Here is a 26154-nt window from a genome sequence, read left to right on the forward strand (position 1 = left end):
GCTTTAACATTTTCCTTAATGAAAATGTCAAGAAAAAGTTAATTATTTTTTCAGAAATTTCCATGTTTTCCCATCAAATATTTTTATAACTAAGCTTCAAATCATTTTACTCAAGTAAATTTTATTTTTATAATTCGAGATAAAATCTGTGCAGTGTGAGGTGCATTTATAATAATTTATTAGATCTCAAATTAGTAAACCTTTGATGTAGGAATATCTAGATACGATGCGCATGCTCCAAGTTTGCCCTCAAAATGCGTCTGACTTCATGTTAGAGTGAGAGAGTCAGGGATATCTCTTTTTCTCTCTCTAGCATATAATCAAAAATTATTGACGATACGAAATACAGAATGCTTTTACTTCACGTCTTTATATGTGTTAAATTATTATGAACCTCCCTCTAAAGAGCATTTCTTGAATGCGCAATTAATATATTCTGCATAACATTTTACTTATTTGCCGAAATAATCAATAAGGTGATCCACGTGCGGTATCTCTCGCTGTTATCCCGCAAAAAAGATGCAGTTGGGAACAGTGCTTAACGTATTTCGCAGTTGTGTAGTAGAATTCGCGGTTTCAAAATGTGTGCTCGCACGCGCGAGTAGCCAAACGAATAAGAAATAATATTATTTTCGTAGTACCGATTCCAAATTATTCTTCTGGATAAATCGCTCCTGCTTAAATTGTGCTTGCAATACGCAATTTCATCTGTTATGTATCTCATGAACGATCTTACGAGGGAACAGTAAAGTTTGGCGCCAGTATAACCTCTCTTTCGTACCGCGAGATTTTTTTTTAAATGCAATTTTCACCGATAATATCTCGGTAGCTCACGTGAAAAATGAAGGAGCTGGAGGAAGTCAATTGCGAGGTATAATGCATTATTTTACAAAATTCGATTATCGATAATATAAATTATAAATTCTCGATTAACGTTTCTCTACTTTAAGCATTTTATGAAAAAAATGGATTCTATTCGATAATTTTTTCCCGATAAATCTTTCAATAAATCTCTGTTTTCTCGTGCAGATTCGCAGGATCGTGAACCTACAATTTCCTGTGTCAAATCGATTGAGAAATTCAGAGATTGAGGAGCATGGCCAGTCTGTAATCTCCCAAGAGCATAATAGTGATAGCGAGTGCCGTGGAGGATTTCTACATAATGTAACATATGCATGGCTGAGTTATGGCTGCCGCCTAGTAGTCTTCAATGTAAAAATAGGGGAAAGTATTAGCAGTTGGACATTTCGTGGGATTGTAACATCAGTTTCTTATTTTCCTGCACAATCTGGAGAATTTCCGCTGCTGCTGGTTGGAATAGATAACTGTGCGAACAAATTAAAAGATTCCTTTGGGTTATTGTGTATATTTGACTGTACAACATCTCGTGTCTTGAGAGCAATTCATGTAATATCAATTCAGCATTGTTTAAGAAAAAATTTTATTTAAAAAGAAAAATATAAAAATTATTTTTTTTTGTACTTACATTATACTTTACAGATGCCATGCGGTGTGGAACAAGTATGTGTTGTGTCAGGTGGTGCAGAATGGGAAGAGTTCAATGATAAAAGATTGGATAATGTACTAAATGAGATGGATGGAATAGCTTGTGTAGTCTTGCGTAATCTTCAGCATATCATGATTGATCTTCGAAGACATACATGGGACATATACGATTTATCCTCTGTTATGGATGAAATGTCACCAGCGGAATTGGATTTTCTATCATCGAAACAAATTGTCGGCAGGCATCAGTCCAATCGGGAAAAACATGCTGCTTACAATTTGTTGAATAGACGTAAGTATAAATGTAAAATAATTGTCAAGTACTAAGAATTCATTATCATAATGATTATCACTTAAATGATAAACCCTTATCATGCCAATAATGAAAAGAGATCTTGTTATCTCGTTATCTCTCGAATGAGCTTAGAAACTTTAAAGCCTATTATCTGTTGTCATAGTTTATATGACAGCTGATTTATTCACATAGTGTATCATTATTCACATAATAATATATTTATTTATAAATGAATTATAACAAAAACTGTTGATAGGCTTTTTTATTATAATTATTATAAATAATGAAATTAATAAGAATAACTTTTTTTTAATTTTGCTATTTGTAGGAAAAGTTAAAGTTTTATATAATTATATAAAATCAATAATTTCTTTGTTGTTTCTAGGTATAGAAAAGCACATTGGTTTTAATAGAGAAGATTTCGAATCATCTCCTTTACTCAATGAGAGTTTGACCACTGCAATTATTAGTTCTGTGAAGATCGGTTGTTTAATCTCTGGCTGCTTAGGCAGAGTGATAATTTGGCAAAATGACGGTTCTATAAGATGGATTAGCGCACCTATCGATGATAATATGGCAGTCACGCATCTGGCCTTGCTAGAACCTACAGATGATCCTAGACCGTTTTATTATTTGTGGGTAGTATTTCAAGATGAGTTATCGAGAACACCACCGGTATTGCGAATGTACGCCATGTTATTTGAGAGAAAATATTATGACAGAGATGTCAACTTGTATTTCAACCTGGAAGACGATCCCAGTCTCAAGTTTGAGTCGGAATTAAGCGAGGGAGATAGGATCGTTGGCTTGTGCACTGTCGAGAGAGAGTCCAATTCTGAACAGACGGAGTCAAGCGTCAGAAGAGGCGAGGATAATCTGTTGCTCATCACCACCGATGAAAGAATGTTGTTGTTTGATCTAAATCAATGGTACAAAGAACAGATGCCGCGCACTATTAATGAGTGTCAGAATCCAAATAGCATATTAGCGACATATCGCACGCGATTAGACGCGCAAAACACGGACAATCAGGTGATAAGTTTCGCGTATGTTCCACTCAGTTTGCAAGAGTTTCCCAGCTTGGGCCCGAATTCACCTGAAGAATTATTCTATCCCAATTCCTTGTCGCTCGAATGGGTGGAGTTGAGTTCGAAGAGACTAACATTCTGGATGACTCGCGGCATTCAAGCAGATCTACTGCGCGAAATGGCTATGGCTGGTCCGAGTATACTAATACAGCCGTCTGAAACGTTCCATAGATGTCTCTCTGTTGGGTTGGTGCCATTTAACTCGGAATTCACATTTGCCAGCGATCAGAACGCGCAACGGGAAATGTTGTTATCGCTTTGCTTGGAGCAACGGTGGTCCACCTTTCTGGTAAAATGCGCCGTAGAGTGGTCAGATGGTAGTGCCTCTTACTTGTATCCTACTTTCCTCAAATGGGGCATTCAGAGAGCTTCTACGATAAAAATGATCGCTGATCGGCTCTGCGTTCCTCTGTTCGATCAATCGGGTAGCAGCATCGGCGAGGCCGACGTAAAAAACCTGCGGTTTTGCTCGCAGCAGTTGGAGTGCCTGTCTAGTGTGGTGAGTAAATTATCGTCTGCGGTGACAGACTTAAAGAAACAACGAAGGACATTGAAACGCGTATCTACGTATTTTCAAGTACTTCTTTGGTTCTATGATGTGGGGTTGTTGCCCGAAACACAAGACTTGGAGGAGGAAGATGAAAGCACTTTGCCTATCTCTTTAGCACTAAGAATACCTTATCCTTATGAGAGGCTCTCGGCGCTTTACAAAGAGAAACGAGCACAGTTTCAGAAAGACAATAGCGGCAATGAAAATGAACAGGATCTATTCATCGATGAATTGATAACGCGCGAATGTTCTATGTTGAAAGCACAATGGGAAAGAGAGGGCGGCACTGCCACGGGCGGCTGTTATCCACCGCCGTCGCTGCAGTCTTTGCTACGCAGTTATTTAACTGATTATCATCAGACCGAAGCGAATGAGATCAGCTGCAAGCATCAGATCACAATTTATCTCTTGATGGATTTGCAGGCGATGCTGTTACAGCGGTTGTATCCCGCGGTGAAGCAGCTGATCAAGTATCCGTCTGCGTTCAAGATGACACCTAGTCTTATCAAACTTACTCAGGCGTTTTGGCTGCTCGATCACGAGAACTATCAGGAATTCCTTGACACAATGACCGGTCAGTTAATTTCCGATTCCGATGTTAAGGATTGGCACCACAGACTCATACTGCGCACCTTGGTGCGCAATAATCAGCACAAACTCGCGCTCGTATACCTCCGCGTGAGGAAGCCTCCTTTGTCCTCCTTAGACGAACAAGGTGTGGCTGTAAGTCTCTCAGTGGAACACGGTCTTGTGCAATCGGCCTTTCATCGCCGGCCACCCTGTCATTACGAACAGCTGCTAGTTTGTTTCTTCCGGGCGTGCAAGAAGTACGGCAAACTCAATGAGATTCTGCATCTGGCGCTGGACACCGAGGAAGAGGAGGTGTTTGTCAAATTTCTCGAGGAGAATAAAACTGAAGATTTGCGATTTTTGTATTATTTGCAACGGTGCCGTTATACGGAAGCAATCGGCAATCATTCGATTCGGCAATACCAATCGAATTTTACAAAAGATATACAATCCATGTCATTCAATATGCTCGACGCATACAACATGACTTTGCCCGATGTCACGAAGCAATTCTCTACAAACGGATTAACCGCGACCAGCTCAGACATAGATCTAAAAGCACGTTATTCTAGACCAATGTCGCATCGAAAGAGTCATGATAGGCTACGAAATATATATGAGACGGTGATTGCGAAGGCTAGGGAGACCTATCTTCGTAATGAGAAATATCAAGTTCCGTTTGTCAGCGTACCATGCATGTCCCTCAAGTTTAACAATAACGGGGCGAATATGAATTGTGTATCATTCCCGACATTAGTGCATAAGAGTCGCAATAACAAACGTAGAATTGATCAGATCTACGACGAGAAGAACGCAGATGTGGGTGACATGCCGGACAGCGCAAAACGCCGAAAATTATCAGATGAGAACGTCTCGTTAAATAAATTAGATTTGAAAGAATCGAAATTGACAGCGGCCTTTGAGACACCTCTGGTAGAACGCAAATTTAACGCATGCACGAACAAAGATAATGTTCCAGAGACACCGCAATCAATTCTAAAAATCAGACAACTTGCAAGGAACTCGACATCATCCAGTGTTGCGACACTCCAGAGGGAAGACATTGCCGATGGATTGTCTCAGAACGAAAAGAAAATCAATAGACAAATACGATTCAATATTAATCAATCTAAAAAAGTCTTGACTTATGAAGAAGAAGAGGAGAAGGAGGAAGAAGAAGAGGAAATCGAAGAGAAGAAGGTAGAAGAGGAAGCAGGCGGCGATAGCGTCAACGTTTCCTTAAAGACAAACGCAAACAATGACATGTCCCTCAGTCCAAACAAGTCGGCATACTATGAAAGCGCGATCCTGAGCGACACTAGCAGTATTACCTCCAGCAAAATCTATTGCTATGCCCGTCCGCGACCTAGCCTCCGAAGAAGTGCCTTATCCGTAGAGTCATTACAAGAATCTTGCGCGAAGAAAGCGAGCGGAACATCCGCAAATTTATCCGCCACGATCTCGTTAATTGCTGAAGAGAATACATCAAAGAGCTGCAGCTCATCACAATCAGCCTCTGTTTATTCAACCACCATACTGTCCTCCGACAGTAACGTCGACATTAGTTACCCAAGGACACCAGGACGCGCTAGTCCGTTGGAATGGAGATTAGAAAGAGATAGTTACAACAAATTTACCATTTCATCTACGCCACTGGCGAAAAGTATAGTTTCTCAGACATTTGTTAAGCGAGCAATAAAAGTCGATCAAGATGACAACGTTAAGGACGTGGAATCGGGATCATTTATAAGCAACGTACATGTAATAAGAGAGGATCTTAGCGTGCCAAGTGAGTCCATGAAGAATCTAAGTGATGAACAATCTAATTACGATAGAAGTGATTTTGTAGAACGACGAGATAGTTTAGAAAAAGACGTATTGCAGAACAAAACTGAAAGCAAGAGCGAAAGCAAATACAATAATGGAAACATCGCGAGGGAGGAAAGCTTACGAAATCCTTGCGAAGAACAGCCCGTATTATCTGAGAAGGTCTCCGAATCGAATTTGATCGTCTTGGATGAATCCGATAACGAATTAATTCGGTTGCGGGATGACGAAGAGGACGAGGACGAACACGAGGAAACGTTCGAGAGTCTATCCACGAATGTAGAGGAAACGCAATCGGAAGACAGAATTTCCGTTCCCCATTTATCCGAAACTCCGAGATACGAAACGGAAGGATACGGCGTCGCGAAATCTAATGGCCTGCGGGAATCAGTAACGCAAGTAATGGCTGATATCGACTTCACCGACGACGAGTCCGTTAAGAGTGGCAGAAGCGCGACGCCGATGATATCCGATAAGACAGATAACGATGGAAAGAAGGAACATTCAATGCAGACCGTTCATTCGGAAAATATATTTTACGATATGTCGAATATTACGGACGATGAATCCGATTCCAATATTAGAGAAATCGAAGAATCGAAGGCACAGAATATCGAAGCGGAGAAAAATCAAAATGATGAAAAGAAATCAGATGGGAAAGGGAGTGTCTCGAAGAAAGACGTCGTTAAAGTTACATCGCAATTTGATGCCGATGATAACGGTATGATAACTAATATAAATGATTCTTCGAAAGTAAACAACAACAAAACTGAATCGACCGAATGTCAAGAGAAACTATCGAAGGCTGAAAGTTCCTTGAAGAACAAATGGAAGCATATGGAATCGGAGAATATCCCATATATACAAATTACTAGATCACCTTTAGCGGATTCAATGATAAAAGATAAAACGATAGATATCTCGTTGCAACAAGTGGAACCAGAAAGAATCACTCGTCTGCGAAGAGGAAGTCCGATGATGAAAGATGTGATGACGAATTCTTCATCGCGCAATAAAACCAAAAGGCCTCCGCGATCACTGAGAGCGAGTTCAATGACGAAGGATTCACCTTCACGGAGTACAAACTCTGAAGAAGCTCCTCTATTACAAAGGATGACTTCAATTACATCAGACTTATCGATGCAAAATTATCCTTTATCACCGCGATTAAGAAGAGCTTGTTCGATAACAACATTAGAGACAAGTTCTCCGTCGGGAAGATCGTTACGCAGCCGAAGAGCAAGTTCTCTCGTTAAGGACGTGCTAATGAACTCACTTGTGACGGACGAAAACCTCGAAAGATCTACGACGGAATTGGGAAGTTCTGACGTGTCGCCGTCAGTTAAAAGAAATCTCAGATCTACATCGGCGAAGAAGACTCTTCGGATCGAGAAAGATAGCGACTCCGAGAGCATCAAGGACGAGCTATCAGTGAAGAGAAGTACGAGACTTAGCTCTTCTAGTACGAGAAAAGAATTACAGGAAGATGCACCGAGGAGTCCCGCGAAGCTGACGAGCGACGATAAAGAGGACAAGAGTACGAGAAAGAGATCCTTGCGCACAAGAAAGTCCTCGGTGTCGTCCGATACGAACAAAACAACGACGAGCAGATCTTCCTCAAGATTGTCCGCAAGGGGTTTGGACAAGAAGATAACACCAGAGAAGGAGGAGGATTTTAAGGAGACTAAGACAAGCCGAAGACGCGGCAATTCAGTGCCTAAGGAGATCACAATGCAGACTGGCAGGAGGAGAAGATCCAGTAGCATAATAAAAGAAATTATTCCGGAAGTTGCCGAGCCATCGGAGGAGAAATCGAGGACACTTAGGAGTTCCGTCGCGAAAAATACGTCAGACATTGTTAACATGCCATTGACGAGAAACACGCGCAGTCGAAGCGCGTCGATACAGTCAATCCCAGAGGAATTGGAGAAGATTCTTAGCCCGGTGAGGGAGACGAGATCTGCCCAGAAGGAGGCTGCGCAAGGTAACACCAGAGAGAGAAGAGCATCCAGCGCAGACGTGACGCACAAAGACGTGAAGAAGAGGATCAGAAACATTCGCGCGAGAAACATCGCAGTGGAGCCGATAGTGGAAGAACCGGCCGAGAGCGAGGACAGAGTAAGATCTCAGGAGGGCGAACAGGTGGAAAGCGGAGTTGCACAAAATAATATCGTGTCGAAAAGAAGAACGGCGTCGACCACAACGGTCAAGGAAGGTACAAAGCAGGATACGATAAAGCGGAAACGAGGTAGACCGCGCAAAATCGACACGAGTCAAGAGTCTAGCAATCTGTTTACCTTCTCACAGCCGGAGAAGACGGATATGCCATTGGATGAGAAAGGTAATTTTGATGAATTATCAGATGAATGGTCTTGCGTCACAGAGAACACACACTGCATTCTGTATACAGAATATTTGTAGATTTTGTACTACAAAAGATATTTTCTATAATAACATTAACAATAAGTAAACAATCTATAATTTAATTCTGATAATTTATAGTTAGTTTAGTTTAGATATATAGTTAAATTATTTATTCTGTTAGAGTTTACTGTGACATAATGCTATTCACTTTTGTGAAGCAATAGATATCCGTTTGATATAAGATTGTAATTTTTAATTTGCAGAGATTGGGAAGGTTCCGAATTATGTATTTTCACCGCCCCAAACCAAATCCAAAAGTATTTCTCCGAATCAACATCGTAGGTCACTATTCATTAATTGATCAATACGAACATTTTCTTATGCCGTAACTGTATTCTCTCTTTCTCTCTCTTTTTCTTCCTCTTTTACGCTTTTCAATCGTTTATATTTAAAATTTTGAAAATTATACTCGAGAGGGTATAAATCATTTTATTTTTTACTGTGTGTTTATCTTTTATAGAAAGCTAAGCTCGTTCATACCGAGTTCTGACCAGGAAAAGGGAGAATCACAGTCAGCTATCCAGAAACCTCACGACATTGTCCAGCCTGGCCGTTACTCTCGTTTGATTGTAAAAAATTTCAGATCCCGATATCGAACAAAATTCCTCATACATAAAAAATTCAAAAGTACAACAGATTAAACAGAAAATTTTCCGCGAAAAAGTTCTCATGATTTATCGCGTATTTTCGACCTACAGCTTTCATTAAATTCAAATTTATTTTACGTTTTTCTTTAAATTCCAATATTTTCTTGTATTCTCGTGATATGCGTTTATGCGTCAAAATTGTCTGTAGGATTAATCTTAGCAAACTTTAATTTTTAACAATTGTAGGCGTATAGTGAATATTTAAAATTTTTTCTATCCTGATACAGAAATAAAAGAAATATTATGAAACACATTTTACGAGCGTAAAATTGTCGATTAGTTTCAGTTTCTATGTTCTCTGCTGGGATATAGTACAAAGTAATTTTTCGCTGATATATAAACAATCACAAATATTTGACGAATGAAGATAGATTGAATCATTGGATTAGATGTTTAAGCGATAAATTAATATTAAATGTTTTTAATTGATCAATTGTCTTATAAAGTGAAAGATTTCGTGCATTTCGCTGGGACCACATATGGAAACGAGAAGAAGTTTTGTTATCTTTCGATGTTATTTTGTAGAGATATCAAATTTACGTTATCGATGTTTTATTCAATTTTGTTTTCTTCTTTTTTTCCCGCGAACAACTGAACTTGTCTCGATAGTATATCTGGTTAATTAGAGAGACAAAGCAATTTTCTTTTCTTTGTTTAAATTGGGATATATTTTAAGTTGTGGTTGTGTGTTATCGACTGTAGCGGCAGTACTTGAAATATATGCTAGTACGCGCGATATTGATTAGAAATATATTTAAGAAACAAAAAAAAAATATATGCATGTAATTCTCATGCGAAGTTTGTTTTAGCAATCCATATGCCTGTAAAAGTCATTTAAATTGTGCCACATGCTGCGTGTCAGTTGTATGGACAGATGCTATTTCATTTAAATTTCGAATATATTATTCTAACAAGCTACGATTGAATCTGTCGCTTCTCGAAAATATAAACTTAAATGATAAACTATCATTGAAATTGTATCAATATCGTTTTTTTCTCTAACGCTCACAGTAGTATTCATTCCGTTTTATGTACGCTCTTTTTTGGAGGACCCGCTGTGAATAGATTTTTTTTATGTTAATACCTCTAGAATTTGATTTTCTAGCGCAGAATTCTCTCTCTGCTACATCTTGCATATAATTTCTATAATATCTTTCCGGCAAAAAAAGCAAAATGTATCATATCTTTGTAAATAATTTATTAATGTACTCATGTATAATACAATAAATGTAAAAGAAAGTAATACATGATATATATATATATATAAAAAAAAAAGAAAAAAACTCCAATCACCACAAAAATATACATTATAAATTAGTTTTCGTATATATATATATAAAATATACATATGAAGAATATTACTTGAAGCTATCAATACAGATTCCGATTCTTTCGCGAATAGTCCTTATATAAATTAGTGAATAATATATTGTGTACGTGTGTATTATACGTGTGCATGCGTGCGTGTATGAACAAGGTCGAGTATATTATAATAATCGAAAATTAATAACAAATAAATTCTGACAACATTTTATAAATGTGTGTCGTTTTAAAATTATAAATAGTTAAACATATTTTTTTCGAGACAGGGAAAGAAGAAAATAACAATGATAACTCTTTCATGGCATTTTCTTACATTGTAACATTTCCCTTGAGAAGCTTGCTCATATCATGTTTTGAAATTCAGGGGAAAAGATTGCAATACGTAACATTCGCTTGATATAGATTTATAGATCTTTATACACGCATAAGGCGCGCGGCTTCTTTAATAAACACTTTCTTTTATTCGTTTAAAGGCCAGCACATTAAAGTGTTATCTTTGGCAGTGTTGTTATTCTTTACATTCTACCTTATTAATTATAAAAGAGAATTATAAGTAGTTTTATTATATAACTAATTTAATATCGCATATCATCTAAAGAATTCCTGTGTATGGTGTGTAGCGGAAACATATCTGCAGGAACAAATCGAACGTATCGATAATACAAGAGATTCTTTTTAAACTCGATTGCTTAAACATTAAAGTGCAACTCGGGAAAAAATATTTAATTTTTTATCACGATTTGCTCATGCGTTTCAATTACATTAGTTGTACATTAGTCATCTACGAATTATGAAACTCGGTGGTAAACTTTTACAGTCAATCAACATTTATACATTGTTACTATTTTTTCTTTTTTTTTGCCACATCTAAGTATGCATCACAATATATATCTCTTGCAAATCATTTTATGATTGTGTATAATATCTATTTTTGCTTCAACTCTCTTGCTGAAGGTGTCAAAACTTTAATATTGAAAAGCATTGTCATTGATAAAGCAATTTTTATACTAATGTCATATATTTCGTAAGAATTATGGACACGAAATATAAATATAAAATCGAGGACGGTTTAATATGTCTATTTGAATAGATCATAATTGTAACTGTAATTTATATTGCTAGATAATTTATCAACTTGTGTCAAGGCCGTTTCAAATTTTTATGCCCTTTAAAAGGCACTTTGTGTAATGCGAATTACATCATCGCATAACATATGGCAGTAAATTCTGTTAGTGTAAAATAATCAAAAAATCCTGAGAGAGATTCATTTTCTAGAAGTAAATATATGTATCAAATAAATATATTCATCAATGTATAATAAAATTGCATCTCTTTAGATAACCTTTTAGAAATGAATGAGCTATTTATCAACTTATGTCATCGTTAGATAGCAATAAAAAAAGAAAAAGGATAGAATTTATTTTATTTAAAAAATACTAATTTTTTAACTCTCTCTTCTCTCTCACAGCTTCCCTCTTTCTCTCTCTTTCACTGATGCTTACATCCATCCTTAACGCGTCGCTTGTGCTTCTCCTCATGTGCGTTGGACGGCGATTGGGCTTGATTCCGTCGCTGACCTTGGATCGGCATGTAACACGGTGCTTCGTCGATCATCTGTTCTTGCGATGGTGTCGGCAAAGCATAAACGGGACTTATCGTGCTGCTCGAGCTGCTGGAAGTGCCACGGTGCGCGTTATAAGTGGGATCGATGATGGCCGCAACATTCGCCACTTCTTGTGAACCGTCAACAGGATCTTCCAACGTTTGGATCTCTTCGGGATCTGGATACTGAGAATAATTGACCGGATGACGAACTCGGTTCTTGACTGGTGGAGTCTTCAAGTCTAACTTGTCTGGTCTTGGTGGTCGTGCTGCGAGATTCTGCTCTTCGAACTGTTGCTGTTGTTGCAAACGTTCGCGCTCCAGCTTTTTTTGTCTCGCTCTTTCTCGCGCTTTACGTGCCTTTGCTCGTTCTTTGTCTTGAAGCATCCGTGCCAATTCAGCGTCCTGCGCTTCCATTGCCAATTTTTGATCCAACATTAATTGCTCATCTCCCGGACCGTCCGGATGATCTCCTTTCTCTTCTTGCTGCAATTTCCTCGCCAATTCCTGTCATGTAAAAAAACTTTAATGCTTGTACAAATGTTTCGCTAATCGTAATAGAGTCGTTTTCTATGATAAAAACGAGAATATTGCTTATATAATAGCAAAATTTTGTAACTACCTCATCTTTTTCTTCCTGTATACGCTTTTCAATGTCCTGCTGTATAGCTTCATCTCCTAATCTTAATTGTAATCTCATCAGGTCCTGAAGCTCGCGCTCTCTCTGTCTCTCTTCTCGCTCCAAGGAAAGCGCAATTTGCCGCGCGACAAGTGCATCTCTCTCTTCCCTTCAACAATATGAATAGAGAAATAAAAAAAAAAAAACAATCAAAATAGAACAGGACACTCACGTTTTATTTTTGTTTTTTGTAGAGACGTAATAAAAAAATTTTTAATTTTTCTGTTAAAAAAGAAGATATTTAAGTAATATTTAATAATTTAATTAATATAATATTTTAAGCAATCGTATATTTTATACCAATTATGTTACTAACTGTTGTTGAATGTAGTTTTGATATCTCAATGCTTCCAGTTCCTGTTCGACTCTGGCTCGTGGCACATCTTCCCTCACCTGTGCATTTCGTGTCTTGTTACTAGTATAATGCTCCTTAACTGTAAGTTGTATAACAAAAAAATCACACATTAACATAAGCCTCTTACAAACAGTCAATGAAAGGCGCAAAGCTGTTATATTGTGCGCTCTTTTTCTTTCCGCTTAATAATATTTCCAAAATTGTTTCTAATCATATAAACACAAAATAATTCTCCGCAGTCTCCCTATACACAGTCTCAGTTTAACGAGCTTGTTTCCCATAATGCCACTTTTCTTTTTTATATTAATTATAGTTTCGATACTTAGACAAATTTTTTATCATCTTAGCTCACCCTCAGATAGCAAAATTTATCAGCGTTTAGGACAGACGATATTCTTAAAACAGCTCTGCACAAATCTGGCACTTTTTACGCACGTGAAAAAGACAAACATATGCGTAAGATTTTTACGTACTTTCTTCATCCTGGAGCCGGTAGGCCAACGCCCCATCCTCGTGCACCAGCCACTCACGACACACTGAAAATTCGCACAAATACAATGTATGGATGCCAATGCAATGACTAATCGTGACGCGCGCAAGAACGAGATTAGTTTCTCGCTTAATTGACTTTCTCGCGCTCTTTCAGTTAATTAAAAGACAAGAATATTAGTCCTATTCTAAGATTTTTTTTTTCCTTTTTTTGCAAAGAAAGGAAAGACAAAAAAGAAACAAAGCGCTAGTCGAATGGAGAATCTTGTGACAGGAGAGGTGCGTCACCCCTTTAGAAGGGACGAAAAAACCAGTCTCTTTCTCACCTTCGTTTACACGACCCGCCTTTGGCAGGCCGTCCGAACTCAGGACGGACTTCGCCATCAGCACGTTCTCGGTGATCTCGCGCAAGATCATCGACAATATCGCTTGTATTTACAACCACCTTACGCGAGAGCGGGCGCGTTGTTTCCTCTCCATCTTGAAACGCGAGAGTGAACAGTGAATGCCCGAATACCGATGTGTACTACGTACTACACATACAGACGCGTATCCCAACTATCCCAAGCTTGGCTTTCACAGAAGGGGAAAAAAGGCCCCCCCTTTCCTGTCCACTGTTCTCAGAGAATGATGGTTTTACAATTTTCTCCCGAACTTGAATGCGTTAGCAATTGAGAAAGTTCGTTTCTCTGCGCAGAAATGAAAAGAAGAGATTAATCGAATGGATTTGCCAGGATGGACATATATATGAATTTAAAATGTAATACATTAAAAATTTATATATATAAATGCTTTTTATTTTTTATTTATTATTATTAAATCTATACAAAATACCGCGCTAGTTCTTATAATTGCCTTTTCCCACCTTTTTGAAAAATTACATATAAGTATAGAGAAAAAGAAAGAGTAAGTGTTAAAATAATTTTATATCATTTATACTTTATATTTTAAAATCAAAGTCATACTCATATGTGTAGAAGAAAAAATCTAAATAAGAGGAAACATTAGAATTCAGTATGTATCGAAAATATAAGAATTAATTGTCTTTTTTATGATGAATTATCTTTAATATTATATTAATTATTAATATAATTATGATATTGATCATTCTAATGCTATTCAGGAAGTGAGTGATTTTGTATTCAACATCCAGCCCTGGCCGCCGCTTATCACAATAGCAATTTTCTTATAGTAGCGTAGTAAATCAGACGTGAATAATAGCCTGATATAAAAAGAGCGTCCGTTTCGGCAGGACAGATAGTAGTTTTGCTCGTGTAGTAGCGTATATTCGTACGATGAATGAACGAGAAGCGTGCGTCCTATGAAAGGCGAGCGTGTGATGTATAGTAGTGTACGTGAAAGGAGCGAAATGGGAGCGACCAAGAAAAGAAAGGAACCTAACCATCGGGGTCAATGATACTTCCCTTCTCCGTCACAGATTATCAACCGAACTCGAATCGATAGAAAGGTGAGATAGGTATCTTCTGTGCGTGAGGGGATGAGCGAGCGTTTCAATATCTTTTGTAAATGCGCGAATCTCTCATCGACGTTTCTACAGTCAATAATTGCAGATTTCCCTTGTAGGCAGTTGGCTTATATACATATCTTGGAGTTGTGCGTGTATAGAGTTTTTGAGTTAATGAAAAAGTTAAAATATATTTTCTAAATTGCTCAATTTCATATATGTATTATTAACTTATATACTTACAAAATATTGATATAATACACTTGTATTTACATATGTATTATGTACACATACATATTTTTATATATCTGTATTTGAATTACTTATATGATATTGCACCAATTGATACAATGCATTTGCCATAATTATAATTTCAGTTTCCGTTGCATTTACTAATTTTGCTAAGTTTGATACAATTCTCAATCTAGTATTGTTCAACGTTGAATGTGGATATAAAATGTAACCTGTGCACAACACTATTGCTGCGCTTAGTAAAAATGCATTTGATTTCAATATTCTTAGTTCCTGGTCCTTTTTTTCTATACTCATTTGAGTACTTCTGCATACGAAATATGATTGAAAAAGCTGATACAATTTTTCGTGCTAAAAATAGAATTTTAAACAAAATATATTTAAAAATTGCAAAATGAAAGAAATAGAAGAATTAGATAAAAAAATCTTACAAACCTGCATATAAGCTAAATCTAATAACAGCATCGAAGTATCATATAATTTTTCTCTATTTTCTGTCGTTTTTTCGCTTTCAAAATGAATTTTTAATGCAGCGAGAAGAATTTCAATGCAATATACTGGTGTATAGAGGGGCATTCTAAATCCTGCTTTCTTGAGGACTTCAATTTCCATAGAGGTTACCATATCTCGTGTGTATTCATAATTTTTGACAAATACTTGTACAAGCTCAAGAACCTAATAAAATGCAAAAGTAGAATGTGATTTAATGTAATAAAATTTACTATATATTATATTTTAGATGGAAAAAAAGTATTGCCTTACCTGTGATATTTTTAAAATGTTGGGATGAGAGTTTACTTTACTTGCCACTTGAAAACACGACAGAAGATAGAACGGTGAATGAGTAGAACTTCTCTTTCTATAATCTTGGAACCATTCGTCAGAATCATTCTTTCTCCTATTATAACAATCGCAATAAAGTTCGTTTATAAATTTGTCAAACAACTCAAGGGCCATATATTTTACGTGATGATCCACTTCTAGACATTCCGCTATGTGAGTAGCAGCTTTGACAACGATTTCTGTAATTGCTATAATTTAAAATAATTAATATTGTAGCATAATAACATTGTTACTTGAATATCCCATGATCATCATATAACATTTTTCTAACATTTTTTTATATAATACTTTTTATTTTTCTTTTTACCTTCACATGGCATGAATTGTTCTCTATTAATTATCTCTTGCTTACGCTCTTCCATAATTTCCTGAAGATGGTTCACCCAGTCATAGAGAAAAGGCTCTGAAAATAAAACAACATTCATATGATTAAATGGAACAAATATTAAATAATTTTCTATAAGCACATGCAAAATATTTTCCAATTATTTGTTTTCTTTCATATTTTCTTATAGAATAAAGACATTTTAAGTATTTTCTGATTTCCATAATTTTATATAAAAATATATATATATATATATATATATATATATATATATATATATATATATATTCATATAAGATATAAAATTTAATACATATCTTATATTCTCTTGATATATATGTGTATGTGTATAAAAAAATATATATAATATATATAATATATAGAATTTTATATAAATAGAATGTTCTTCCTATTGTAAGGAATAAATGCCAAAGGAATAAATAATTACCAATGTAAGCGGAATCGGCGTTCATAATTTTAACTCCTATATGAAAATGATGTTTAATTATACATGTGCAGCAATTTCTTTATATATATTTAAAAAATAAATATGCTATTATTGTATATAACATATATAACTAATATAAAATGTAAAGTTTAAAAAAAGTGAATTTAAAATTTCTTTGAATGAATTTTTGATCTATAATGTTACCACGCTATTTTTTATCATTCTCATTACATACTCATTACAAGCAGATTTGTTTTACATATTATTAATCTAACTAATGCCCATTTCTATCAACATGATTTAAACTTAATCGTTGATTAATTTGCAGGATGACACCAAATTTTTAATAACATAATCATTGTATATAATCTAATAGAAATTTTTTAATTTTAATGTTGTTATCCTGCAAACTATTCAATAATAAAGTTTAAACTATAGACATATAAATCTATATTTATATTTATGGCTGCGTTCCGTTTCATGCATTGAGCGCGTAGATCGCCTGGATCTATAATATATGTCACGTGAACTATTTCCACATGAAACGGAACGCGTCCTACATCTATATCCGTATATGTCTATGGTTTAAATTTGTTCACCATTGCTCCCTAGTTTCTCATTGCACAATTCAAAGGGCGAAAGAAAACCAAGGAAAAGGATATCGTTGCGTTTCACTCACGCCAACGTTTCTATGCGGTGAACAATAGTTTTCTATTACACAAAAATGGCGTAGTGAATGCTGTTATGCATATTTTTGAAATGCACGAAGCATTTCTTGATCTGTAAAATTTGCAATGATAGATTACAATTTTTATTCAAATGCTAGAATTATTTACAAAATATATATATATTGAAACTCTGTAATGGCGAATCTTGAAATCTCAATACGTGCGAGTACAATAAATGTAGTGACGTCAGAAAGTGATAGAATAAAGACGCGAGCAGCATGCAATCGCAGTGGCGAGGACGCGCAAAACGTTCTGTACACTTGCATGTTGCTCGTGTCTTTATTCTATTATTTTCTGGCATCACTGTACGTGGATAATTTGGAAATTAATCTCGCGTTTATATTATTCAGAGTCCCAAACTGCGCGAGAGATTTGCTATATTTATTGAAAAATTTCAATAATATATATATATATATATGTATCTGTGTTGACTAATAAAAATTATGATTCCTAACTTTGAATATCTCGTGAACTATATGAATATTTAATTACGAATATATTATATATCACATTAGAAAAAAGAATATAATATTCATTTTTTATATAAAATGCGCAGCATATCTTCATTTTAATATGAACAAATTTGTCATATTGATAGAAATGTACGTGTATATACATGAACCTGAAGAAATAGGTGGTAGTTGAAAGATAAATTGATTATAATCGGCGATTGTTGAATCCAATTCTAGCCACTGAGTTTTGTTGTGCAGATGTTCTTGAAGTCAGAAGATTCTCCAAACGCTGCTAACAAAAACGTGATGGAAGGAGAAGAAATAATTTCTGAAATCAGATCTCGCGAGTTAATATTTCATAACACGTGGCCAATCGTTCATTGATCAACGAGCATCGAAAACTGACTGAACTATCCAGAAAAGAAAACTGCGTTTATATAGAAAAAACAAAGTTACGGATTACGTTTTTCGTCCGGTGCAGTCAGATCGCCTATTTTACCGCCTTCACATACCAAACTTGGTCTTGCAGTTTGCAGTTGCATTAGTTGCAGGCCAGGGGGGGGTTGATTGTGTATCAACGATATGAAAATTACAGAAGTGAGGAAATTCACTAGAATATCTGCGATTTTATTTGTTAAAATCTAGTAAATCTGTTCACTTTTGTACTTTTCACTTCGTTTCATAGATACACAATCGATTTTATCGATTTCAAAATCCGGCCATAGCCGATAGAAAGGATGCATTATTTCAAGAATTAGTTGAGGCAACGGTATTTTTTTTTCTAGCACAGAAAAAATCTTTATGAAATTCAAGCTTTTAATATTATAATATTTTTTCCGAGCTTTGTATGCTTTAATCATTAAATATATAAACATCTATTACGTATAATAATTAAAATTCAATAGTAATATATTGTCACTTTTTTCAAAACATATTATTTTATCATTGAAATATTTTTATTTATTATCATTGCATTTAAATATTTTTTATAGATTGATATAATGTTTAAAAAGAGGTCGTAATCCACATATGAAAAATGAAAGTTAAGAGAAATATACAATATCAAATATTCAAACTACAAATGTCTCAATATAATTATAAAAAAAGGGATTCGGATCTTATCTAAAGAATCTTTAGGAAAAAAAAAAGGATAAAAATTTTAGGATCTCTCATATATATTTAATTCTATAATTTCCAATGTAATATTTTAAACACAAAGTTTTTATTTCAAAACATTCATAAAATCATAACAATTATTTCTTTATTCTACTGTTTCATCATTTTCGCTTGGTTTCTGCTTACGACGTGGTCGCGCCTCTGGATATTTTTCTGTCAAAAAACTATGCTGTGCTCCATATTTTGCTAATAATTGTATTCTCGTTTTATCAGCGTGTCTAACTCGTTCTTGTTTTACCAATGATGTTTTATAAAAAGGAAGTTTAGTAAAGAATGGCGGAAGTTTCTTCTTTTTCAATACCACTCTGTTGCCCATTACATATTGAGTAAAATCGAGAGTCTCATGGGACGGGATTTCTTCTGGTTTTCTAATTTTAGATGGTGAAGCGAGTATTACTGGATAATTACCATTTTCTGGATTAAACTCGACCAAATGCAACCGTTTTTCATCCGCTAGTTGTTGATATGATTTCTGCAAATATTTCCATATTATTTCGAAATTGATTGATTTTATGGGATATTGCAATATTTTAAAATATAATTTATATCATAATCGGTTATAAGATTAGGATTTAAAAAAAATATATAATTTAGTATTTTGTAAGATATTTTATATACATACCTGTTGCAATAAACCAATAAAGAATGCTTTTATCAAATGTTTTACATTCTTAGCTCCTTCTACTTTAGCATATATATTCTTTATGCCAATTGCCTCACAACATGCTTTTAATGCACGATGACAAATAAGTCCATATCCTTCATGCTTTTTATTTACAAATATCTTTGTACTCCCAAACTGTGTAAAAAAATCATGTAACACTGAAAAATACAAAGTGATATTAAAAAAAGGAATAAGAGTTTTATGTTATATAGTATTCAAGTTATTTCCTTACCAGTGTGTTCTTTATATCTAGGAATATACATTAGTCTTTGACCTGCTCTATTCTTAGCTGTTTTTAAGGCTGCTTTGGCTGTAGATGTTTTTGATATTGCAAATCCAGCTAGTCCATTTCCATTTCCTGTTACTACAAATGCACTGGCTCTGCTTTTACGCCCTAAATTGCCAGTCATACAAGTTATCATTTTGCATTCCAAAATCCAGGTTTCGAAACCTTCAAAATTATCTGCAGGACGAAGATATTAGTTATTTAAGACTCTCTAATATTATTAAAACTAAAAAAAAAAAGAATTTAAATATATTATGTTACATGATTTTGTGATTTAACCATGAATAATTCAATTATAGCATAAATATTAACCTTCTCCAATAGGATCGGGTGGTCCAATCTTTCTGCCACCCATTCCGGCACTCGTCCATCCTCGTTCCAATGGGGATAATTTTACTCGCTTTGATCCAGTCTGACTCTGCCGAAATTTTGTAAGTTTCTCTTCTCTTTCAGGATCTATGGGTAACTTCTGCTGTTGAATTAATTCTTTTCCTCTAAACACAGGAGCATTTAGGCCAGGAAATTGTATTGGAATTTTTCCTACACCAATAATCTGTCCTCTGTTTAGATCTCTTTTTCTTACTAATCCTTTTGCTCTACCTCTGCGTCTTCCCGCATTACTAACAGTTGTCACACCCTTCCACAATTCATCTCCAGATTCTGCAAAAGGAAGCATGATGAGATACAAACTATTTTTTACTATGAGAGTAAACTACTGTCAAAATGTTAAATTCATAAAAGTTTTACTTACTATTTACAAAAAACGTAGAATTTCTCGCATTATTTAATAAAGGAACGTGTGTTTTTAACAAATGTGAGTGACTGACAGACAATAAATTACATATACCTGAAAAAGTTTCATAATTTTGTTAAAGTTAATGTATAAATTAAATTGAGATAAATTAACTTTAAGTACATATGTAAATTATAAAATGATTTATAAACAGTGATATATTTTATTTCGTTTTTGCCTTACCATTGCTTACAGATTGAGCATTTTTTATCGAATTATTCACAACTTTACAAATATGTATCATACGACAAGCCATTTTCACGTTTGCTGACTCTACTCCAAGCTCCAAGAAACAAGAAACATATTTTGGAATTGGAATTGTAAAAAAAGCAAAGATTGTTCTGATTGGTCGATTTAATTCTATTCTACCCCATGAGCACGATTTTTGAACGCATTTTTTCTTGAAGATCTCTAGAAGAGATTAATACTCTAGTAAATTTGGCATTCCATATTGGCTAGCTTGTCGGTTACCATAGTGACAAAATACAAACATCGCCGCGTCGCTGCGTCGTGGATTGCATCAAATGTGGCATATTGTTATATGATATTGTTATAAATTAATACGAATAATTAGCGAAATAAGACAATATAATATTTTGACACATGGCGACGGGAAATATAGATGTAATCCTGAGCCAACTGGGATGGCAGGATGGCTTCCGAATTCCTGTAGCTAATGAAGAGAATAAACATCTTGAGGAAGAGGTAAAGATAATAACAAAAAAATCTCAAGAAATCTTATAATTTCCTTTGATTTATTTAAACCATATTAATAATAAAATAAACAAATATAAATAAATTTAATTGTTCTTTTTTTTATTTCTTTGAATAGAAAATCTCAGTTGTTCGGAAAAAGTTAAAGACGATTATGAAATAATAATAAATCAGTTTCTGTTAACAAAGATTTTATTTAAAAATAATTGTAATTTATAAAATTATTAAATATAAATAAAAAATTTTTTAGATATTTAAAGCGGAAGAGATATTTATAAATAAAAGATATTTATTATAATTAAGTAATCTTGAATTTATTATAGAAATGTTTATAGACTGAAGAATAATTGTCTATTAATGTTCCAGAGAATGTTATTTATTATGACATTTAATTATATAAATATAAAACAATACAGAAAATAATTACATTATGCACAGTAATAAATTAAATTTAATTTAATTATAAGCTTAATTGAAAAAAAGTTATATAAACTGCAGTGTGAAACTATATCTTAGACATTTGTATCGTTTGCTACAGGTTGCTAGAAAGACTAAATACAAGATTTCTTTAAATGAGAAGCTGGAGAGTCTTGAGGAACGGCTAAAGATGATGAAAAAATATGCCTGTGATGTAGCCATGCGGCGCGATTTCAATCAGAAGTTGCTTGCAGAACATTTGGCTCAGATGGAGACAGAGGATCATCTATATCGACTCAGTGGCAACAAGGAATCGTTACTACGTCAAGAAGTGCGCCAATTTGAAAAAGAATGGGCGGATGTGAATCGCAGAGTATCAAGCATAGAAAAAGAATTGTTAAAAATTACAAACAAGCTAGTTAAGGCAAAACAAACAGTTCATTTCGACGAAGATAATTTACGCAAGTGTGAGGAGATGCTCACACAGAAGGAAGAGGATAATCAACTGATAGAGAGTTATATGAAGCACGATGCACAAAAGTACAAGGTAATACAAAGACACTTAAAATATATGTTTATAAATAAAATATATATTTATCTCTAAAGGTGTCAAATATATATATAAGAGATAATTTTATTCTTAGGAATTGGAGCAAAACCGGCAGAAACTTAGCGAAGAGCTTGAAACTTATCGCCAAGCTATTGTTAAAGCCTTTGACGAAGTACAAGAGATGGAGATTGTTCTGGATCGGACAACAAAATTGTATATGGAAGCGTTAAAAGAGCGCAGGCAGATGATAAATCAATGGACGCAAAGCGTTAACGTTCTGCGACAAAGGGATAATGATATACAAAATAGTCTAAAAGTATACACGATCGATTTTTTCCAAATAAAATTTTTTCTGCATAGAATATACATATATATATATAAAATCAAATATATACAAATTGTAGGAAATTGAAACATTACGAGAAATCGATAGAGAGAAAAAGAATAATCTCGAAGAAATAGAGAAGTTTTTAAAAGATCAAATTATAAATAATAAACAGTTGGAGGAGCTGATTAAACAATCGGAGAAGGAACTTTTCGCGAACCGAGAGAAACAGCGTAAAATCACAGAGGCGATTGATATTTATGCCATTGAGGTGTGAAAGTCACACAGAAGATTTATATATATCATATTTTTCATAAAATTATAAATTTAGTTTTATTAAATTATTGTATGTTAATTTAAATTGTTCATTATTTTTCATTATTTTGATTTATCCTTATAACTTGACAATGACTGTCGCTAATTATCGAGACAGGTTTATATTCAAAAAAAATTATTGGGGGATTTGGGACGTCGTATACAACAAGTCCGAGCTAATGTGAAACGTAAAAAGATTGAAATCGAGAACAAATCTATAAAAGTAGACAATTGCAAAAAACGGATCGATGATCTAATATCGACTTTAGAGGAAATAGAGAGTCAAAAGTTAAACGTTGAAGAGAGAACAAAACGCTTGGAAAAGATGATAGAAGTATGTACATATGTAAAGCTTTACATAATATGTAAAGAGATTGATGTCAAATCAAAAGAAGGAGAATCGATTTTAATATGGTGATGCAAGCAGTCTTGGAAAAAATAATAACTTGATATAATTTATTTTTAGCATGATGAGAAACGGAAATCCGTGATTGTCAAGGAATTGAATCGGCTGCAAGTCGCAATTTTACGTACAACAAAGAAAATTGGAGAATTGGAAAATGAAAGAAAGACGATTCAGGCACAAATTCAGGGCGAAAACAAGAAAATCGATCTGTTTGCCGGATTGCTAGCGAAAGAGAAGAAACTACTAAATGAGAAAAAGGAAGATCTCTATCGAGTGGAATTTAATCTGCAAAAGGGCGAGATAAAACTCGAGCGAATCAGAGGGTATGAACGCGACAAGAGCGAAGCCGAAAGGAAGCAGAGGAAAATTGAGGAGCTGCAAGTTGTACTGGACGAGAGAACAGCCACGTCTAAATTGCTGCAAAACCAACTCGCTAGTTTAGAGGTAAAATCTATTTCTTTTTTTAAGTTTTTGGCATACGATAAAAATAAATTTAAAATTAATTTATAAAAAAAAGTACAGTCAAATTATATCAAAACTTAAAGAAAATTTATTTGAATAAAATTTAATCAAAGAGAATGTTTGTTTTTCTCTTCAGCATGACATGAAAAAACTATCCATTTGTTTATCAAACGAGAACGACGAAGTCGAACGCTTGCGGAGCAAGAAGCAGGATCTGCTGTTGCTCTTGGACGGAGGTGAGAAGCGAATAAAGACTGCGCAATCTCGGAACGAGGAAAGACAGGTGGAGGAAAATATAATGCGTCTTCGAGTATCACAGCTCGAGCGAATGACGTTGAATGTGACCGATAAAGTTTACGATTTAGAAAAGTATCGTCTTCATCTCGAAGCGGTAAGTTTCATTTCCTAAATTTATCGTTCTATTAAAATTAATTTATATGATTAGAAGAGAATATTAGTCTAAAAACAGAAATTTCATTTAATTTGAATCAGTTGTACTCGTTCCAATAGCGAAATTAAGTTATAAATGACACTTCCATTTTTGCTTACAGGCACTTAAGGAGCGCGCGGCGGAAATCGCAGCGCAGAAAGAGGCGCTCATCGTGCAAAAGAGAGTTGCTAACAACGAATGCTCGGAACTGCGGGCTGCTATCACTGAAAGAAAAAGCAGAATACGGCAGTTACAAGTGCGATATGATAGTAGTGTTGCTATGTTCGGTGCCACTCCGGAAGGGTTGCCAATGACCACGGCATATCTGAAAATACAAAGCGCCCAAGAGCGATATTTGTTGCGAGAGCGAGGTGACAAACTGGACGAAGCCATCGGACGAACTGAGCAGGAGATACGTAGTATGGAGAACACATTACGTGTCGTAAACGTGTGTAATGATAAGTATAAAGACAATATCTCGGCGGTCGACCAGGACGCACCGGAATGGATAGAACAGAAGACACTCGACGAGCAAATGCGTGATGCACGGCAAAAATTACACCAAAAGCAAACACAACTGCAACAATTGTCCGATAAATTACAGGTATTTTGTACTATTGTGTACTTATATATAAATAGAAACTTTTTTCCCTAATTATTAAGAAACAATATAGGATTAATACCAATTGTATTGGATAGACAGCACAGAATGATTATAGTCAATTACTCGATGACATTGAGAGACTGAAAGAAGAGAAGGAAAATAAGCAACATTATTTATCAAATATTGAGAAACAAACAGTAGAACAGGGAGAGAAGATATCCAGGGCCGATAAGAGTCTTCGTAAAGCGCAAAAGGATATACAAAACTTATATATTCTTAACAAAGACGACATCATACTTTTACAGCAGGTAAAGGCTGCAGAAAATGTGCTGATGATGAATTGCATTCTTTGACGTCTCGAAACGCTTTTCAGAGAGAGGTGGATTTGCGCGAACTTCAAGAACAGAACGCGCTAGTTCTGCAAGACATTGCAGAATTCACGATTCGTCATGTAGAAGCTGAAGCGTATGTTAAAAAATTACTGATGGCTAAAAATATCGAGCTGCCAAGCTTTCCTTCGTCAATCAGATCGTCCATGAGTCCATATGGAAGTTCTGTAGGCTCGTTAGATCAGCTTTCAAAGAGTACGAGCCGTACGAGTGTATCGAGAGAGAGCATCGGCAGTGTAGTTAAGATAGAACCACAATTTGAGAAATGTACGCGTATTAAAAATATCATTATATTTATATTAGAATATTATTTAAATATCTTTGCATCACAGATTTATGTTTAAATTTTTATATTATCAGATACTTTGATCGAGATAAAGCAAATATTAAATATTTTAAATAATTAATTTTTTCAAATATCTCGTTTTTTGATATCTTGGTAATTACTAATTTTTATAATTTGTATTTTATTTCAGCAGCAAATAACATCTCAAGAAAGAATACAAAGTGTGAATTGTATCCTGCAAAAATTATGTCAAAACGATCCTCTAGCATACAAGAGAAGCAACAATTAGGAAAAAAATTGTGATAATGATTCTGTTAATATAATAAATAAGATTGTATAATGGAAGAATTAATCCATGCTATTTTTCATATATTAAAAAAAAGCTTTTAAGAATTTTTATTTTGATATCACTTTATGATTATTTAAAAAAAAAACATTATATAATTATCATATCAGTAAGTTTATTTAC

General features: G+C 34.6%; 5 protein-coding genes across 19 annotated transcripts; 2 read left to right on the forward strand and 3 right to left on the reverse strand.

The window, feature by feature from the left end:
- The first annotated feature begins 416 nt into the window (after positions 1–416).
- LOC126853144 (protein ELYS) lies at positions 417–10150 on the forward strand. Of its 2 annotated transcripts, none has more exons than XM_050598636.1 (6): positions 417–871; positions 1030–1407; positions 1501–1798; positions 2187–8177; positions 8464–8542; positions 8721–10150. In XM_050598636.1, exons 1-6 carry the CDS (start codon positions 842–844, stop codon positions 8899–8901), a joined length of 6957 nt encoding a protein of 2318 aa, XP_050454593.1. In that variant the 5' UTR covers positions 417–841; the 3' UTR covers positions 8902–10150. The 2 variants fall into 2 exon arrangements, with proteins under 2 accessions (XP_050454593.1, XP_050454594.1); XM_050598637.1 differs by having other exon boundaries at positions 8464–8538; positions 8721–8868.
- Positions 10151–11543: 1393 nt separating this feature from the next.
- LOC126853164 (coiled-coil domain-containing protein 50) lies at positions 11544–13962 on the reverse strand. Of its 2 annotated transcripts, none has more exons than XM_050598695.1 (5): positions 13682–13962; positions 13340–13402; positions 12828–12945; positions 12455–12623; positions 11544–12339 (listed from the first exon to the last, which is right to left on the reverse strand). In XM_050598695.1, exons 1-5 carry the CDS (start codon positions 13770–13772, stop codon positions 11719–11721), a joined length of 1062 nt encoding a protein of 353 aa, XP_050454652.1. In that variant the 5' UTR covers positions 13773–13962; the 3' UTR covers positions 11544–11718. The 2 variants fall into 2 exon arrangements, with proteins under 2 accessions (XP_050454652.1, XP_050454653.1); XM_050598696.1 differs by having other exon boundaries at positions 12455–12620; positions 13682–13956.
- Positions 13963–14564: 602 nt separating this feature from the next.
- Positions 14565–26077, forward strand: LOC126853150 (coiled-coil domain-containing protein 39). 5 transcript variants are annotated; one of them, XM_050598661.1, is made up of 12 exons: positions 14565–14823; positions 21410–21492; positions 22040–22465; positions 22563–22784; positions 22873–23064; positions 23227–23442; positions 23575–23958; positions 24113–24367; positions 24528–25010; positions 25106–25318; positions 25384–25666; positions 25876–26076. In XM_050598661.1, exons 3-12 carry the CDS (start codon positions 22109–22111, stop codon positions 25986–25988), a joined length of 2718 nt encoding a protein of 905 aa, XP_050454618.1. In that variant the 5' UTR covers positions 14565–14823; positions 21410–21492; positions 22040–22108; the 3' UTR covers positions 25989–26076. The 5 variants fall into 5 exon arrangements, with proteins under 5 accessions (XP_050454618.1, XP_050454619.1, XP_050454621.1 ...); XM_050598662.1 differs by lacking the exon at positions 21410–21492; XM_050598660.1 differs by lacking the exon at positions 14565–14823 and having other exon boundaries at positions 21211–21492; positions 25879–26077.
- LOC126853165 (cyclin N-terminal domain-containing protein 1-like) lies at positions 15012–18798 on the reverse strand. Of its 9 annotated transcripts, none has more exons than XM_050598701.1 (8): positions 18332–18795; positions 18039–18157; positions 16924–17468; positions 16689–16724; positions 16223–16318; positions 15835–16103; positions 15508–15747; positions 15012–15423 (listed from the first exon to the last, which is right to left on the reverse strand). In XM_050598701.1, the coding sequence occupies exons 3-8, from the start codon at positions 16925–16927 to the stop codon at positions 15121–15123; spliced, it is 948 nt and encodes a 315-aa protein (XP_050454658.1). In that variant the 5' UTR covers positions 16928–17468; positions 18039–18157; positions 18332–18795; the 3' UTR covers positions 15012–15120. The 9 variants fall into 9 exon arrangements, with proteins under 9 accessions (XP_050454658.1, XP_050454656.1, XP_050454661.1 ...); XM_050598699.1 differs by having other exon boundaries at positions 18039–18196; positions 18332–18420; XM_050598704.1 differs by having other exon boundaries at positions 17288–17468; positions 18039–18794.
- On the reverse strand, positions 19069–21121 carry LOC126853160 (28S ribosomal protein S5, mitochondrial). Its single transcript, XM_050598684.1, has 6 exons — positions 20971–21121; positions 20746–20841; positions 20307–20654; positions 19941–20171; positions 19667–19866; positions 19069–19516 (listed from the first exon to the last, which is right to left on the reverse strand). The coding sequence occupies exons 1-6, from the start codon at positions 21041–21043 to the stop codon at positions 19130–19132; spliced, it is 1335 nt and encodes a 444-aa protein (XP_050454641.1). The 5' UTR covers positions 21044–21121; the 3' UTR covers positions 19069–19129.
- Positions 26078–26154: the final 77 nt, after the last annotated feature.

Source organism: Cataglyphis hispanica, chromosome 11, assembly GCF_021464435.1.
Source record: "Cataglyphis hispanica isolate Lineage 1 chromosome 11, ULB_Chis1_1.0, whole genome shotgun sequence".
In the NCBI taxonomy this organism is placed as follows: domain Eukaryota; kingdom Metazoa; phylum Arthropoda; class Insecta; order Hymenoptera; family Formicidae; genus Cataglyphis; species Cataglyphis hispanica.